Here is a 19375-nt window from a genome sequence, read left to right on the forward strand (position 1 = left end):
AGAATCATTAGAAAATACTGAGATAAAAATGAACACAATTCCAAACATCCATAATACCATCCCCCAGTCTTCCTAAATAAAAATGGCTCTTTTAAGAAATTTTTGCCTACAATTTTTCCCCTCCTGACAAATAAGTTGGCATCAGATCTTACTTTAAAGACATGGCTTTACTTCATTTTGTGTTGTTGAACTGAAACACATTTAACTTTTGCATCTGGTCTGAGGAATTAATTGTAGCCCTATACTGAATCCTGAAGGTGAAAGCATAAAAATCAATTATGACCCCTGGAAACTGAATGTGGAATTTCTAATGTAATCTATTTGAAAATTAAATAATTAATGGACTGGAAGAATACCATGTATTCACTCATAAACTACCTTAGACATTATGGCATATACTACTAAATTTCTGAAATTAGAACTGCTGCTTTTATAGATTTTTGGGGTGGTGGTGTTGCCCAATACACAGCTATAAAATTGTAATTCAAATATTTTTAAAGTTCACATTAACATCAAAGCAAGGATTAAGTGGCATGAACTCCTTTGGCAATGTGAATAAGGAGATGAGCAGTGAGCATGATGTGAGACTGAGCCTGTTCTTCACCATCAGGCTTGGACAGGTGAGAGCTCATGGGGCTTCTGAGCCTTTTGGCAAAGACACAAGCTTCCAAACAGCCCATGAGACAATTTTGCCAGTGTGTAGGTGATTTCTCTCCCCAGACTGGCACTGAAAAGCAGCTTTTTTTTTTATTTCCATGTTATAGACAGATGCATGCTGTGCACACAGAAAGATTCCCAGTATGAGCAATTGGAACCAGAGAAGATACTTGCCTTTCTCTCCTGGTGCTCCTCAATCATACTTTCAGCTTCATTTGCACTTTTAGGCAGCCCCCCTGCTTCCATTAAAGCTCTGGTGTTTTGGGCCCAGTCTAGTATCTCCTTCATCTCCAAGTTAAATTTCTGCAACTGGTACGAGGCTGCCAGCTTCTCCCTCCTGCCACACAAGGTGCAGTTCAGCATTATCTGACACAGAATTATCCAACTGCCCCTCCCTCCCCTTTTGCAGAGAAAAGTATCTTAACAGAAGCCAGATTAAATTAGTTCAAGCTTTTCCTTACAGTTCCTAAGAGCCCTCATGTTAAACAAAAAACCACAGGAGATGCACACTGCCTTGGAGACAACATGCTTACTAAATTTTCTACATCAGGTCATTAGTATATGAGAGGTAAAACAGCCTTCATATCTGTTGCTTACAGCAATGATTACAGATCAGGATTAAGCCTTCAAGAGCCATCCAAAAATAAGTCTTCCACAAAGGCCTCATGATAGATTTGATAGCCTGAAGGCATTTTAGTAACATTATTTAATGGGATAAACCACAAGAACGTTGTATTTTCTTCCCAAAGTCACATTGGTGGAACTTTTTGTGTATCAAGTCACACGTTTTTCCAATGAAGGTGTCTCAGCTGCCTGTGTAAACTTTATAAAAAATCCTTAAAAAACCTTTAAGAGACCTCTGGCAAGAAGGGTTTAGACCCCAGGGAGCAGCTTTGCTCCTGCTGAGAGATATCCAAACAACTCAAAGTCTTCACCTTTGTTTGGCCTGTCCCTGGAGTCGTAGCCAGTTGTTTTTCATCTCCTGTTGCTTCACAGTCAGTCTGTCATTTATGGATGGATTCCTTGTGGAAAGGCGGAAAGATTCCAGTTCTAGTGGCTGGGAAGAGATTTATAGTGGGGTTAATTTATGACTTATGTTCATTCCTGAGTTTGTCTTTCAGGAAAAATAGCTCATTTTAAGACCTCAGCTGTCAAAGGCAGGTAACTAGATTACAATAACAAAATATACAAAGGGATATGTAATACACAAAAAAAAATACACATGCATTTGTGAGCAAACACCCATGTGAAGAAAGATCTCTGTGCATTGCTTTGTATGCACAGAAGTTAATCTACAATTTAGAAAAAAGTTTTGTAGAATATGGACAAACATGGGAAAATGAAGTGCTATTCTAACTTCTATTAGCAGTCTGATGAACAGCAATGAGAGCTCATCAACTCAGGTTTAAAGTTTTAAAGTTGAAAACCTTCTTGCAAAATTCTATCAAGTCGATGAAATTGAAGAATTTTAATTATGCAGAACAGAAAATATGCTGGGCTGGTTTTAATCCTCTAAAAAATTGTACAGTTATTATACTAAAAAACCCAAACCCAAATATTGTTCATCTTCCCCATACATACATAAGCTTTGCTTATGCCTCCTAGTAATCACCCATGTTTCACATGAGAATTAGCTAACAAAGTCTCAGTGTTGAAGGTATCACATGTATTGTCACTATTTGTATACTATTGTGAAGAAAAAGTTTTCCATATTTTCTATATGAAAGGGCTTAACACTGGCCAACAGTGAAAAAATGTGAGAGGTTGTCATTGGATTTCTACTACTGTGGTTCAACAGGATATATTTCTTTTTGGTAAAAATATACAAATATAAAGGAGCTTAGACTCATATTTAAAGCTCAATTTAACTTAGTCCTAGATGATGCAAAGTGACCATTTTACAAAAGCCACAGTGGATCAGGTAGGCAATTATAACCTAGAGGTTTTGTGTTTGATGTCAGTGTCAGGAACTACGTGCAGTGTGGGGTTTGCATTTAAGTTCTGAACTGTAATAGAGTTGAGATTTTGGTTCAGCTGTGTACAGGAACTGGGGGAAAGATGGAGACCATGCTTTCCAAAATGTATAGGCCAGTCTGGTCTGGCTTGTAGGTAAGGGCCAGAGACTCAGATAACATTAAAAAGAGACTTTTCTTCCTGGATTTTGTGCATCAGGAAGAATAATATTTGATAAGATAAAGTAGGATAAATCAGCATGGTGTTTTCATGAGAAGAAATTTATGCTGCACTTGCATTGCTGAAAACTCCTACTAATCAATCTGAAGAGTATCAATGACTTTTTGCCCATATCTTCAAGAAGAAAAAGAGAAATTTTTTTCCCTGCTACTTTTCCCTAGTACTTCCCTACTTCTTACCTCCATTTTGGACTTAATAACACTGATTTCTCTCTCCATTTCTTCATGTCTTCGAATCAGGTTTTCCACACTTTCCACATCTTTTCCATAATCCAGTGCTTGCATCAATGCACTCTGGAGAGGGCAGTGGGATATGTAAATGGTGAAGGTGACACCAAACAAAAGGATCTGTATCTTAATTATTTCAAAGAGCCTCCTCCTTCACCTCTTTGCATTGCCATATGAATGTTCTTATTGTCTTTTTAAATATCAATAGAGCACATTGTCTGCTCTCCTTACAGAGATGAAACAAGAATCCACATCTCTTTCAACACTCATAATCCTGCTTAAGGTGCCTCTGGCCATTCACATATAAAACAAAGGTGTGCCTCCCTGCATTTCTCAATCTTTCTTTCTTTCTTTCTTTTTTTTTTTTTTTTTTTTAATATACCAAACCAGAAAAATATTTCTTAGTAAATTGTAGCATAGAAATTCAGGTGCCTGCTATGAAAATATAAAAAAATAAAATTTACCCTTGGGATCCTAAAAAATTAAAATCCCATAAAATGAAGAAATACATTTTAAAAGTTGTTATAAAAATTTCAAGCCAAAAGTCTTGTGATCTTAAGTAGCACCACTTTCTGGCTGACTTATAATTAAATGAATACAATTGCTTACATTGATTAAATAACTAGTTTCTATATACCCTTTTTTTTTCTGTTAAAATCAAAGGATTTGCATATTTACCTCCATTTTCTGAATGAATAAGATTGATAGAGCATTTTTCTATTTTGATTAATCAAAATTGGGAAACTTACCTTCTCAGTAATTCTTTCTGTTATGTCATCTATTTCCCTGATTAAGGCATGAATTTCTAGGGCTCCCTCTAACTTCTTCCTGTATGCATTCAGGTTACCATGAAAACTGTTCCACCTTTAATTGGAAATAGTATTTTAGAGATGTAATTCAGAGGTAAGGATTTCCACAAGTGAGTTTCATGATGCTCATATTTAAACAAAACCACAGGTTTTCTGAACCACCTCCTGCATTGATCCCCCAATTCTCCATAAGAGGTGGCTCATCACAGGGATGAAGCATTAGCCTGAGAAGACTATCTGGTTGTATTTATTCCATGTCTTCAGGATGGCATGGGGGTTAAAAGCTAAAAAGTACTGATCCAGTTTCCTTAAACTCTCAATAATCTCCCAGTCTATATCTTCATGCTTTTGTGTTTTAGGTGGGGGCTGTGGAGCAGCAAAAGCACAAGTCAATTCACCAGGACAGCTGTGTGAGTAGATGGAAGTGTCAAAGCTTCATGAATCTTGGGTGCCAAGTGATGTGAAACTGAGGATTTGTCTCCAAGGCTAGAAACATGACTTTGGCACTTCTGGATTTAAAATCCTTCTAAGCTACCTGCTCTGGGAGTCTGGAAAGACAACTCCAGTCAGTGTCTGACATTTGGTAGTTGTGTGGTATTAAAGAAGAAAACAAGTGTTCCAATTCCTCCATTTATCTCAGCTGAAGACACCTAATTTTCCCTTCTTGTTTTTGCTTTAGAGAGAACATTTGAAAGCACATTGAAAGCACACTCACTTCTCATTGAGCTGCTTCCTGCGCTCATAGATTGTCTTTGTTTCCTCCTTGTTCTGTCTCTCCAGTTTCATGGCCAGGGCATTGATAGCCCTGATGTGAGCATCGTCCACAGTTGACTCCTGTAAAGGGAGAAAGGGAACAAAGGGGCATATTCAGATTGCTTGTGACTGGGTTTTCCACCAAGATGTGAAAGTCAACACCAGCAGCAACAAGAAAGAGTTTTACCTCACTAACATTTCAGACACATGGGGCTTGCTCTACTACAATTCCTGGTATTACCATGTGCCTGATGGGAGGGCAGTAGGGGCAAGAAAACATTAATGGCTCGAGATGCAGCAATGACCTTGGTCTGTGTGGGGGCCCTCAGACCCTCAGACACTCATTTCTGCAGCAGAGATTCCAGCAGGGGTTCATTTGGTGAAGAAACACAGTGCAGCTGCTGGTTACACAGGTGGCTGCTGTGGAACAGCTGGTGTGTGGCAGATTGTTCCTCTGTCAGACAAGTGGTGACTCGTGGGCTCCTGGGCCTTCTGGCTGTTTTATCTAGGTGAGCTTCTGCCCTGGAGTGCCTTCTGTACTGTAGACAGCAGGCTCAAAATCCAGCCTTAAGAATCCCAGACAAGCTATGCCACTGTGTTCTCTTCTAAGGCTAAGTCTGGGAGACTTGCTTCCCATGCACATTCCATAGAATGGATAATATCTGCACATGGCCCATATAGTCTGGAGTACAGTGGAATAATTTTTCTTTTGGAGCACTACAGATGGCCAGCACTGAACACTGCTCCAAGATTCAAAAACATTCTTTTATTTTTCTGGGACAAATAAATCACAAGTTTGGCAGGGAGACAGTCACTGCTGTGAAGAAGCACAGCTGGAAGATGCCAGAATTAATGTAAGCATTGACTCCTTTGTGTGTTTTGTTTATGCTGCATCCATACCAATATGTGTGCTTCCATATGTGCTTTCTTATTATACACAGCCATAAAGTAAACAAGAAAAACCAGCAGACAGTCAGATATTCTTCAGAAACCCTGCAGCCTCCTCTCCTGGGAAATAGTAGCAGCACAATGAATAGAAATTCTGGCAGCCATCAATGCAGGGTGATTCCTCCCTACCCTGATCTCAGATTTGTCTAGTGGGAAAACCCAGGCTGGATGGGTGCACACACTGTGCCAGAAGCAGCCTCCTCCTGTTTGTACCACCCCAGGAAGCACTGCATAACTGAGCATCAGCTACCAGGGCAAAACTGCATAACTGTCCCAGCTTTTTATCACAGGAGTCATGTTCAGAGTGTTACAGGAGCAGTGGCTGATAGTGTCTAAGGCCAAGAGTTTCAAGAATGGCACAGGAGATATACCTTAGTTTATGAAAAAACCCTATTCAGAGGCTGGAACACTGGGTTGTTTCTGCCCCACTTATCATCCTTCTTTTGGCTGCTACAAGCTGTAGAAGAGCCCTTGCTCAATCCCTTAGTTCACAGTCAGCTGGTGAGTACAATGAATGTCTCTTCAATTTACTAATTCCCTGGTGCTGAAGCCAAATAATTTGGCTCTCTACCCAAATCCAGTGTGAATGCACTGTCATGAAATTCTGCTGGGCTTTGGAATAGGGAGCTCAGGAGTTTCTCCCTGGGGTCAGGCACATCTGCACTGCTACTCTGCATAGAAGAGGACTGTCTCTTTCTGCTACTAGACAACAAAAGTAGAAGATAGGAGCTGCCATAACAAGAATCAACAAAAAGGTAACAGGCAAACAAAGGATAAAAAATACTAGGAGACTACATTGGAGTAAAGATCACTCACAAATTCATAACACCTCTTTCCAGACCTTTCCCACAATTTCCAGACTAGCAAATGAGCACATTAAACTTTCCTGTGTGACATACAGACCTATTCTTAGTCCTCATCTGTAGCAGTTCACACAGAGAGAACAAGAGGTTGCTGCAAATGCATCCCCTCAATATCTGGCCTTACAGCTCTCATGGTGGGAGCTGAGCACATGGAGCTGAGCCCCTGTTCTCCCCTGATCTCCTCTGTTCTCCCCTGTTCTTCCCTGTTCTCCCCTGATCTCTCCTGTTCTCCCCTGCTCTCCCCTGATCTCTCCTGTTCTCCCCTGCTCTCCCCTGTTCTCCCCTGATCTCTCCTGTTCTCCCCTGCTCTCCAGGTTTGGTGCCTGAGTTGGCACATCTCACTGGGGACAGGAGGGGCAGCTGGCATGACTCATCACCATGAAATAGGGACAAAGATCTCTGAGAGGTGAAGAGTGCAGTGTCCTGTCCCATGGCTGCTATCCAAAGTGTAAACCATTGCTCTGTTCTACTAAATGTCTGGTTATTAATGTTATGATTCATGAGTAACCACATGTGCTGTATAAACAGAAGGCCCCAGATTTACATGCTTAATTTGGATGAAGGAGTATGAGAATGAGACTATTCCTCAGGAGAAGGAAAATGGAGAAATAAAGGATAGAAATAGAGAAAACAGTATTTTTTTTTTACAGGCTTTTTCATGGAAGGCCCGGACCTCAGATTCAAACAAGCATGGCTGAAACAACCATTTTTAAACCACTTCTGGGATTTGGAAATCACTATGACTTTGCAGACTGCACGAACCAAACAAAATCTGCTCAAGTTCAGGCTCACAGAGCAAGTTTTCCAGTCGTTTAATGCAGTCTGAAATGCTAGGTTGTGTCACGAGTGGCTGACAGCTCTGCCTAGACATCTTCAAAGCTGAAGGCATAATAAGAGAAAATTCTGTGTTTTAAAATGACTTTTGAGGTAGTGATGCTTCCTATCACTTTGGTCTTACACCTCCTCAGAGTACTAGAACTGTATTTACTAACTGGACTGTATAATTACCTGCTGCTGCAGCCATGCAAGACATGAGGATGGAAAACACCTCTTACCCCTGATGTTGCTCCACGGAACTCATTCAGCTTTTTCTTGAGCTGCAGGCAGTGTTCATAGTCATTTCCCACATCTCCTACATTAATCATGACCTCCTGGGGAAATAAGCAGCAAACAGACAAATATTTAGGTGAAGAACACAGCAACTCCCAATGCTTATCCTGATGCAGTAAGTTCTGTGATATGTCTACAAATCACTGACCTACAGCTTCTGAAATAGTCCTTTCTGATCTTTAGGTAATTACCAGACTTGGTCCCAGCCCCCTTCTTGATCTATTACTGGCTATGGAAGCAACCTCTGAATGAAAGTGATTCTTCCCTCCCTTACTCCTACAAAGAGAAACTTTCAGATTTGATGCACAATGTGAGTGAAGGCCAGCTGCCAAATGCTTCAAGTCTCTTCCATTCTTTCTCTGTCTCAGCAGAGACACATGACATGGCCACAGATAATCACAAACTCTTCATGTGCACAGTTTGCATGAGAAGATGTGCTAATACTGCCCAGTTGACTTTGGTATGGACAGACTACATAGAATTTGTTCAATCATTCCTTTCATATTGTCTGTAGAACATGCCATGATTCTTCCAGACAAAAAACCACTAGGCAAATATCCTGGAAACTGACACATTTATCAGAACTTCATTGCTAAACATCAAGTCTTTAGTGAGTGCTTGGCTTAAATACTAAAATCCACTTGCCTTCTCCCTGATCCAGGCTTCCACCTGGTCCACCTTCTGCAGAAATTCTAGGAAGTCCCGGCTGTCCTCCAGCATCTTTCCACGAGCAGCAACAGCTCTCTTCAGCTTCTCCCAGCGCTCCTGGAGCGTGCGGACTTGGCGGCGGATCTCTCCTGATTTTGGGTGGCCTTTTGACACCAGGGCTTCTCCTTTCTTCACATCCAGAAGAAGAAATTAGAAATGAAAGTTGCTATTAATTTTTAATAGGATTACCACGTTGCATGACCTTCCTAGGAGGAGCCTTTCACCTTCCTAACCTGGATTGAACAATAGATTATAAATACAAATTCTTATCATCCAAATGATAAAGCCAGCTGGAAAGCTTTTACATCTAGAGGGAATCTAGAATCATAGAGAACTGGGATTTGAATATTTCCCTGCCAAGAAAGATATTCATGGAATGGGAGCACCAAGAAAGATATTACAGATGCCTGTGCCCTTTAGCTATATGATTCATCCAGTTCCAACAGGAATATTCACAAACTGGGCATGAAATCCTATTTGTCTTTTGTAGAAATAATCATGTCAGGCAAGGAAGAAGTCAGTGTATATTTTCCTGTTTAGGCAATCAGGAAAGATGGAAGCTCCCTTGGTGGAACAAATAAAGTATCTCCCTGTTGTAAATTAACATTAATAAATTTCCATGACAAAGCAACTGGGTTCTTGTCACACCAGTAGGATAACTGATGCAGAAGTGTTGAGCAAGCTACTCTTCCCTTACATTTCATCAATCTGTCAGTCTTTGGATGAGCAGTAACAATCTGTAAAAACAGTAACGGAGTGAGAGGGTCACCTTATTAACAGCTGTGATGATTTCTTCATTTGCTAGAATCTCTGCCTCAAAGACCTGATGTTTCTGCAGCAGCTTCATCTTGTCCTGCAGGTTGCTGGGGTCTTGTATGGAAGGATCCTCGAGCTTCTGCATGCGCTCACTGATCCAATCTTCTGCCTGCAGCGTCGAGAGGCACCCGAGTTAGCACAACAGCTGCCTGGGATCCTGGGGTCTCCTCCCAGGGTATGCCACTGCTCCCTGCAAGGGTCTCTACCTGGGCTGGATACATGGAGTGGGGGCTGACAGCTGAGGTGCATCTCCAGTTTCTGAACTCATTCTGCTTTGTTAAAAGCAGGTAGGAATGAAACTGATTTTTATCGGGCCACAGGAGTAATGAAAAATTCATCTAATAGCTCAGATTTTATCACAAGGCATTAATAGATTATACAGTCTTCTAGACTATGTAGAGAGAATCTTTGAGCCTTAACATGCTATACATTTAAAATGAGATTATGACCACTGAGTCTGGGGGTTAAGGCTCTGAGTTTCATTTGGTATCCCTGTCATTGACCTACCTGCAAACTGGGTAAAGATTCTTTAGAATTCAGTGCCTCACCTATAAAACAGCACTTACATTTCCCCATGTCAGTGGTGTTGGGAGACCTGAGTGGAAAATGCCAAGCAAATAAAGATTTGCCAACGGGGCCCAAGCACTAGTCAGATTATTTGAAAGGAAATACAACTGCATTTGTTTTTATACTTCATGAAATTCAAAGTGGTCCAGTCAGGAATATCAGCTTCAGAAAAGCAGATGATTTGCAAGAACTAACAAAGCAGAAGTTATGCATTTCTCTTAGGAAATGAATTTTTAAGGGAATTTTAAAGTATGCAGAATAAATAGCAAGAAAAGGATACTAGAATAATAAGTTTTAGCAGAATAGGATAGCAAGTTTTCCACAATTTTCTTTAATTTCTGCTGAACTTTATCCCTTAGTACTGAAGGAAATATTTTCTATCCATCAAAACACTGGGAACTGAACACTTGACATAATGTTGTAACTTATCCTGTCATCCTCAGAGCACTGAAGTAATGTAATGTTTTAACAACACAAGAGCTGCAAATTGAAGGGCAGCTTTATTAATTTCAGAATATCTTGGCTGCCCTTGTGGAACCGTGCACTAGGTGCACACAAGACTCGTCAGCTGGAGGATTTTCTCTGTTAATTAATGATTTTAAATGTTGTTTCAGCTGCTGAGATCCTATAAACAATAACAGAAATAGCTTTCCCTAGCAGTGTGCTCTCCAGAAAGTGTCTCCCTCCCAAGCACAGTTAGAGACTCAAACAGGCCATGCCAAACTTGCAGGGCTGCACATTGGCATGTGCTGCTTGCATTTCCTCGGTGACATTGTCCCATTCCCAGCCACACATTCGTGCTTCAGTGTCACTTAAGTGATTCCTCATTAAAATGGGAGGCTCATCCACACAGCTGGAATGAAAACAAACCAATCTCCAGCATAAAGCGACTTTAAGGTTGACTTCTCTCCTACTTTTCCTTAGAAGCAGTGCCTTTAATGAGACTGAACACCTGCACCCTTAGTGCCCTGGTTTATTTTAAGGCTTGTTTAAGATGGCTCCAGAGAGTGAGGGATCCTTCTCCTGGCCTTAGGCCCACACTCAGATGTGAAGCAAAGCTGATCTGTTTTCCCAAGATCTTTCTATGGAAAGATTTAACAGTTGTCTGGACAGCCATTTTGACTTCATTGAAGACAACAGAAAAACCAGTGTTTTGCTCAGCAGAGGCACAAAACCAGACTTATTTCTATGGGAGTCAAAAAATGTGGGCACTACCAATTTAGAAACTTACTTTTTCAAAATATCAGTTACTGTAACCTCACAAGTACAAATGGTAAATTACACTGATTTTTTAATGAGAGAAGTATGCAAAGCATATAAAGGGATGTGCCTGCTCCAGACATCCAGAGGTAACAACTGGTTCTCCATCTCATTCCCCTGAGATAAAGATGTAAATGTTTTCTTTTCCTTATGCACAGGGTGAAAAGGAAAGGAAGTACTGCTAATATCATGAGCAAGTTTCAGAGTCAGTGTTAAAACCCAGAGCCAGCTTTAGAAGCCAAAATTTTCAACTTTATAATATTCCCTCTGCAATAAATTAAATACACATATTTCTAAGTAGCAATTTGCTCTTTTGCCTTCCAGATTAACACTGAGCTACAGACTTTTTTTGCAGTAGGGTAGTCTGTAAGACTGTCTCACTTCTTGAGTGAGAGAAAAGCACCATATTTACTGTAGAAGGGTGAGTCTCATTTTGTAAACTGCATGTGATCTCTTGAGTTAATTGTTGTGGGTCATGGTACTAATGTGAGTGGTTCTCTATGGAATTGCTTCTAGAGGGTAACTAGAAGAATTTTAATGATGAAAGTGATCACTAGTTTCTGCTGACACAAAAAATTCTGTTTGATCAATAGAAACTACTTAACTTGTTTGCAGGACAGGGAGTTTTCAGGGGAGTGAGACCTGAGCTATGGGTCTTGTTCTCTTAATAAGTAAGGATAAGCAATGATCTCATTGATTTCACAGCCAAACTCAAAACTCATCCCTGAATTTATCATTCCTGTGGGGACCATTCTCATACATGAACTTGCACACACCCAGAATATAATTAAAATCAAATTAAACCTTCCATTCTATCCAACAAAGAGGAAGAAAGGCATTATGGTAAGATTTTTGCTTTTTAATTCCTTGGTGACATTCACACTATGTAGCAGTAGGCCATGGTTCTAGGTTGGTGAGGTAAATGAACACGTAAGCTGAGAGCAAAAACTGCCCAAAGAACTCTTGGCTGAATTTATGTGGAGAAAGTGGATGACAATAGGGAAATGTTCTTCACTATGCAGGGCCAAATCTTGTGCTCTAGGTGTGTGATTCAAGAATGAAGTGGGACCCCAGCCCAAACACTGATTTGACAATTACAGAGGGATGGAAAGAAATGTATCAGTATTCCTACCTAATGGGATGATTGTATCACTAGAAGGGCATTGGCAATTTCTCTACCAAGAGGATTTTGGGAAATTGCTCTTTTGAAATTATAACCCCTGTGCAATGCACTATCCAGTCCATCCACTCCCCTCTGCTAGTCCAAGTGGTGGACAGGCCATTATTGGTGGGTTTCCATTATTCTCCCATCATGGGACAGTAAAGGTATAACCAAATAATACAAGTTAATGTTTGGGTGTATAAATAATTTCTGATAAATAAAGAAAAAGAAAAAAAAAAGAAAGAAAAAGCTCTGTTTTTGTAAACCATTGAGGACATTCCATGGGACACAGCATCAGAAGGGGTGGATACCAGACCAACAAGAGTGCTTAAAAATGTGCCCCTAGGTTTGTGTGCTCTTGTTGCTGCCAGCACAGTTCTCAGTCACACGTTGTGCTGCCCTTTGAAAGGCTGACCTAGTTTGTCTTTCCAACAGTAGTGACAGAGCAGAGCTACTCAGTTACAGACTAAGGGCAGAACAGGGGACAAACAGGGACCAGCGTGTTCTGCAGAGGCCAGGCTACAGCAGCTCAAGAGCTGTGCTGAGTCACAGCAGAGTTTTGAAAGCCTTCAAAGTACCCACTAATAAAGCTTGGTGCCCAGACCATAATGCTTCCCACTTTGTGTTCATCCTGATTTGAAATACATTTTCTTCCCCACCAAAGGAAAAACATGTATTAGCTTGCAGTTTTCCTTTCACCTGCTATATTTTAGCAGAGCTTTTGATGAGTGAAGTGTCTGTAATGGGCACAATGCCACAGCAATAGCACAGTAACAGGAATGGCACTGGAGCATCCCTTTGGATGAGTGTGGCAGGATCATCCATCCACCAAATAATGTCTGGCAAGAGTGAGCACTTCATCTAGTAGAGGTTCCTCTGCTTTACATCCCCATCCCAGTCTAAAACCTTCTTACCTCTTCCAAGTTTTGGTAGAAAAGTGCCAGAAGAAGGGCAGTCTGCAGCTTCTCTCTCCTGCTCTGGGATAGGTCCTTGATCTGACGCTTTCTCTCATGGATGACATCCAGTTTGTGCTGAATCTTTTGCCCTGCCAGTCCATCAGCCTTTCCCAGCCTGCTTGCCTGCTCTTGAAGAGACATCATCTGAGGAGGCAGCAGATCTGAAATTACTTTTATGCTTCCGAGTGGTGTGAAAAAACAAAATCATGAACCAAGAACCTCAGGGACAATTTAACCAGCATTCCCCCTCATCCTGTACTATGATACATCTATGGCATTATTGTCACTGGAATCTATGGTGCATCCTGGCTACATAAATTAATTAAAGCTGTAGCTTCAGGAGTCCCTCTGCCACTGATCCTCCAGTGCAAGGAGTCATGGAGCAAGCATGACATCCATGAGTGCTCAGATTTTATTGCTTACTGGGAACCAGGTGTTGCAATGGAGCTCTCAAAATGAGAAATCATTCTGGCAAGAGCCCTGGGAGCTCATTCTGGGGAACCCAGGCACAGCCACAGGTTTAAGCTTAGCCCTAGCCTGGGGGAGTTACAGCAGTGGCCACCAGCCAGCCAGATTCCTTTACACACAGGTGAGCAATTCAGGATCTATTCCAAAGGTGCAGGGAGGCTGCTCATTTGGTGCAGCTGTTGTACACCAAATGCATATTTAAGTAATTTGACAACTTTTTTTTTTCATGTCAAAATACCTACTGCATTTTGTAAAATACCTGCTCTGTTTTACTTGCTTGCTTAAAAGTCACTATTTTTTAAATGAAAAGAGCAGAAAATTCTGATATCCCTAATACAATGTGGCCTGCTTTAAATATTTCTTCTTGCAAGTCCCCCTATTCTGCTCACTGAGTGGTTTTCCTGTCTGTTGCAAGTACTTGGGCATGGAGTGTTTTGACAGTTGTTGTCTATTCTGCCTCTTATTTCCCTAAGCTTCCCCATTTTATCTTTTGTTCAAGCATATCAGGCATATCAGGTGTTTTCACACCTGTCACCAATTCAAAGTGTTACTGTATTAAAAAAAAGAAAAAGTATATATATAATTTTAGCTCATAGAATTCTAGCTGGTAGAATATTTATTGTTTTTTACCTTCTCATCCTGTGATGCCAGAAGCTTCTCAAAAGCCTCATGTTTCCTTATCAGTTGTTCCACTTCATCTACAGACCTTCCAAGGTCACTGCTTTTCAAATAAACCTATAAAAAAAGTTAATTATTTTTCTCAGTGAATTAATTATCCCATGATCTTGATTCATAAATGGGAGAAGAGGTACACTGCTGAGAGTACACTTGAGAGGGAAAAAAGGAACAGGAGGCAACAGAAGCTAGAAATTAATTATTAGAAGTCCATGGTCTTGAGCAAGAAAGAGAAGCATTAACAGATCTAGCTAAGGAAAGTGACCTGTCAGTCCTTATCCCAATCATTAAGTCACAAGGCAGTGAATTCCAGAGCTCTAAGCCATCTCTGTAATCCCAGGCAAGATCACTGTCATGTCTGACAGATGTCCATATGATTCCTTCTTAGAAGAGTTCCCATAACAGAGACTTTGCAGCCTGTCACCAGTGCTTTATTACCTCAACCATTTTCCAAACATCTAGCCTGAAAATGCATGGCTATTGCTACACCTAGTTACATACTGCCCTCTTGATCACATCCACATCATTCTTTTTATATTTCCTTCAGCCCTGTGTATATTTACAGACCTTCTGCACACTGGGGTTTCTGTCTTCTCCAGGTTAAAACTACAGTGATCTGATAGATCATTCCACAACAGCTGTGTCTTTTTTATTCTGATCATCCTTACTGCTCTCCTCTGGGTTTTCTCAGTTTCCACTTATTTTGAGGCTTGATGTAACAAGTGGCAATAAGTGATAAGGCTGCCAGAGTGAAGGCTGGGAAGACAGCAGAGTGCCTTTCAAGCTGCAATCTTCAGCATGTGCCTGTAAATAGTGCTTGTCTTTTATACAATACTATGAACTCAAGTTCACTTTGACATCTACTATGAGCTTCCAGAAACTTTTCCAAAGAACTGGTGTCATACCAGCTTGTCCCCATCCTGTATTTATGCAGCTGATAAAATGCCATAGCTTGTCATAGCTTGCATCTGCACCAAGTGCATTACCTCTCTTGTTTTTTCAGACCATCATTCCAACCTATCTGCATTAATTTTATTTACTGTCTTTTCTGCCAATCTGTGGTGCAGAAAGACTTTAGCCTAAAACAACAAATGCAGTTTTAAGGAATCTGACCTCTGCACCTTTTAACACTGTGCAAGTGTGCACATTTTCCTACTAATTCACACACACCTCAAAGGCATTGCAGTGTTCCCTTACTCTGTTCTGGTGTTAAGAAAAATGACTGCCCAATTACTTGTCCCACATATTCTATTATACTCAGTTTTGCCAAATGCAAAAGAATAAAGAATATAGTTATTAATTATCAAGAAAAAACTATGCATTTCTGCAGGTTGAGAGGAATTTATTCTTTTTCATTGGATGTAATTGCCCACAGGCTTTTTTCTTGTTAGTGATGAACAACAGCAGAATGAAATCCCCAATTACAGGCTCTGATGGGACATGAGAAAAGACTTCTCATGGATAAGGTTCACACTGAAGTGACTGTGGCTGGACAGACTTTGGGAAATCAGACTGCTGTTAGTTATTACATTTATCAGCAATGTGTAATGTCATCCATTTTGTGAACTCATGGAATCAAGTACTGGGACAAGGAGGAGAAATTCCAATCAGAAACATTGCCTGGGTAAAGTGCAATTAACAGAGATGGAAGAAGAAATTGAGGTCAATGATTTAGTGTGAAAGAATTAACAGGAAGCAATGAAACAGAATAGGATCAGTGAAACAACACAACTGCTAAACATTTTGGGAAAGGGCTAGTAAAGGACATGGGTAAATCTCTGCCTCTAAGTCATAGATGTTTACATGAGAAAAAGCATCTGGAGAGATCACCCTTGCTTTGCAAAACTGCTGTAGCAGTCCTACAGGGGCTTTTTTAAGAGGGAAAAGATGTTCTTTGGCAGCTACTTTAGAAAACCAGCCCTGATGCTCATTTTCTGCACAGAAGTACTGGATGACTGTTTAATCCCACAGGGCATCTCTGCAGGAGAGGCTTCCCAAGTAAGAGCATGTGTAGGGTAATCCACACCTACTTGCCAGGGTCTGACTGCACTAAAGGCCCTGGATGGAGCCCTGCTCCCATCTGGGAATGTCTCTGAGGCTCAGCCCTGGACATCAGTCCCTCCTGAGCTGCACTGAGCTGCACTGATCCTGCCCTGACCACCTTGGACAGACCCCACATTTCAGCCACTGCCTTGCTTCAGTGTTTGATCTTCAGCTGCTGGAGGAACTTCTTTACTGCTGCCACCACTCTGCCCTCCTTGGTGGCTGTGGACTGACAGCCAGACTTGGCCTGATGTTCTGGCCCATTTTTGGGCTGTGAATATTTTGCATACATAGAAAAATGCACAGGTGAATATCATGGCCAGGCCAGATTTTCAGCCCTCTCTATGGTAATCCACTCCTATCACAGCAATTGCACTCAAAAAGAGAAAGGCCACTGTACAACAGGCCCAAGTTTATGGTAAGCCTGGCTCATAAATCACCAGCAGGTCTAAAGAAATGCATTAATGCCTCTGTGTTTCACACAAGCCCCACCAGAAGGCAGATACTCTGTCAAACTTTAATCCTTTGATCTGTCCTACTCATCAAGTGTATGAAATCATGAGAGATCTCTTTTTTAGAGTGTTATTTGATTCAATTTGTTCTTTTGAAGAAAAATGTGTGGGCTCCAGGTCTGTCTACTGAAATGCTTTATTAAACCACTTATAATTACCATCTATATTTATACCACTGCTGCCAAGACAGAAATAAAAAGTTATCAGATGAATCTAACCCACTGCTCTCTGGGGTGCACAGACATAGAGCACAGACATGCTGGAGTTCTATTTTGGTGTTTTAAACCCTGCTTTAAAAGTACTGTAGCTTCTCAAGACATTTTGTGGTTTATCTACCATTTCTGGTCAAAAAATATTTGCCTCTAGGACTTTTATGTAGTAACTGCTGGCTGTGAAACTGATACCTGAAGAAAGGGTCAGCTATTAGATTTACTGCTCCTACACCTCTGATGGAAGAAAAAGGCAAGGGACTGCTAAAGATGGTTATTTTCCTCAGAGAAAGGGAACAGAGACATCTGAGAGCAGGGGTGTGAGGTGGTGACTCAAGCTGCTGCCACCAGAGAGCTCAGTGCCTGAAATCCACTGAGCACAAATGACACTGGGCATTCAAAGCTCAATTCCTTTGGGTGTTACAGCAGTGGGAAAAAGTCCTCCTGACTACTGAAAGCTTTGGATTAAGTCCTCCAAGTAGAAGCCTGTGCAAGAGCCCTTTGCAGCCAAGGCTTTGACACTGAGTAGGAAAACTGGTGCCCAGGAAGGAAATTGCTGCAAAGGGGAAGGAGGAGGCAGGAGGCAATGGCAGGAGGCAATGGTAATGTGCTCAGAGGAGAGCAGCCCCTGGAGCACCAGCAGTGCTGCTGCCTGCAGAGCTGCTGAGCTAAAAACTTCCATTTGTCTTCTACACAGAAATCTTACAACAGCCATTGCTGTAATCAGAACCACAAAGTTTTAAGCAACTGTTATACCAGTCTGAAAGCAGAATAAAAATTGACTCCCATGCCACAAGACTGGCCTGTTGCCAATTAAATAACTTTTTGGCACACTTTTAGACAGGTCTCCTAACTCCTGCTTTGAATGAGACACATTGATTTCAAATACAAAGCACTGCACAGCTCTCCTCAGGTAACCTACCAGGGTCTCCCAGAGAGTGCAGCGGGTATAAACTTTCTTTCAAGTTTGTTGCTATTAGGAATCATGGTGCATCATTGGGAATTTAATATTCAGCCACAAAAAGCATGAAAGACTTGGACACTCACTATAAAATGGATTCCTTTTCAAATGAAGATTTCCAAAGATGCTTAAAACCACTAAATGAAAATTTTTTGAGATTTCTGAAATTTTCTGGAATAAATTTTCAGGTTACAAACAATGTAAAAGCATAAAAACAGAGGTTTCTATGAAACCCTACTGAACTGGAGTTTTTCCTTTTTTCTGAGTTCTTTGCATTGCTGCTGCCAGAAAGTTAATGCTGAATTAAAAGCAAAGTCCAATTAAGAAAAAGATAATTTAAAATAAACCAATACTATTTACACAGTTATGTGACAGCAGCTGCCAGGTCTAGCTTTTGGAGAAATACTGAATGAAACATTTTAGTCATTATCATAACTATGCTCTTTGGATACCACAACTTTACATTTATGCACACTGGAAAATGACACAACCCCCAAAAAAATTTGTATTCCAAGAAGAGCAGTTTTTATTTCTCTGGAATAAAATATACTTTAGGTATTTGTGCAAATCCACTTCCTTCTTCTGCTTTTGCCCTCCCAAGTATAACAAGCTCCACAGATTTTACCCCTCATTGCCTGCCATGGGCTTGCTGCTGAGATTACTGGAACTCCACAGAAAATCTTTCTGCTCTAACCATGTACTAAAAGCCTGAATTATTCCCAGTTTTAAATATCTCCACTTAAAGCATGTAATCAAGTCCAAACTATCTGCTGAGACAGAGGAGAATAGAGTTTGATTTAATTCTGACAAAACTAAATACTAAAGAGAATTAATGAAAAAAAAAGCCCAAAATTTGCTTTAGTAAAGTAAGTAAATGTTCTTTATACCATGAATATGTAAGATTCACAAAAATGTTTTACTATGCTTAGTTTCAGTTAAAGTTATACAAGATATCATACTATAACCACAAGAGGAAGAAAACACACTGAAATTGCTTATAAAAACAAAACATACATTTTTTTGTATCATCCTGACATCACTGTATTATTGGCATCTGTCCTCACCACCTATACAAAAATTATAATCTTGAATGTATATAAAATTTCCTTCCCCACCCCCCACTGCATGCTGTCTCCTTGGTATAAGAATATAGTTATCTGATATTGGAATTATATATGGAAAAAACACAGAGATAAAACTGCTATTTTTCTGATTACTGCTATGGTTGCCCCCTCACACCTATTTCCTCCTTCTTCAAAATTCATGCCACTGATCCCTAAACTGTAAGTATTAGGTGTTAGACCAGAATCTTACACCCATACAACATCATCATTTAAATATTTACTTATGAAACATTCATCTGAAAGCAGACTAAATTCCTCTGAAACTCCCCATAGTTTCACTGCTAGAAACTTTGCTGGGATATCCAAATTGATGTGCTGTGGACATTAAATTCCCTTTGTTTCCCTCAGGAAAGG

At 40.6% G+C, this 19375-nt stretch overlaps 1 protein-coding gene across 2 annotated transcripts in view; it reads right to left on the reverse strand.

Moving 5' to 3' along the window:
• Window positions 1-19375, reverse strand: part of SPTBN5 (spectrin beta, non-erythrocytic 5) — an 86892-nt gene that overhangs the window by 22459 nt on the left and 45058 nt on the right. For both annotated transcript variants that reach the window (XM_056493205.1, XM_056493203.1), the window contains exons 35-44: window positions 14128-14232; window positions 12988-13173; window positions 9038-9193; window positions 8206-8397; window positions 7506-7601; window positions 4602-4720; window positions 3827-3941; window positions 3030-3143; window positions 1593-1714; window positions 832-994 (exon numbers count right to left, since the gene is read on the reverse strand). In XM_056493205.1, the coding sequence (XP_056349180.1) occupies window positions 832-994; window positions 1593-1714; window positions 3030-3143; window positions 3827-3941; window positions 4602-4720; window positions 7506-7601; window positions 8206-8397; window positions 9038-9193; window positions 12988-13173; window positions 14128-14232 (1368 nt within the window). The remainder of the gene's footprint in view (window positions 1-831; window positions 995-1592; window positions 1715-3029; window positions 3144-3826; window positions 3942-4601; window positions 4721-7505; window positions 7602-8205; window positions 8398-9037; window positions 9194-12987; window positions 13174-14127; window positions 14233-19375) is intronic.

Source organism: Oenanthe melanoleuca, chromosome 5 (assembly GCF_029582105.1).
Source record: "Oenanthe melanoleuca isolate GR-GAL-2019-014 chromosome 5, OMel1.0, whole genome shotgun sequence".
In the NCBI taxonomy this organism is placed as follows: Eukaryota; Metazoa; Chordata; class Aves; order Passeriformes; family Muscicapidae; genus Oenanthe; species Oenanthe melanoleuca.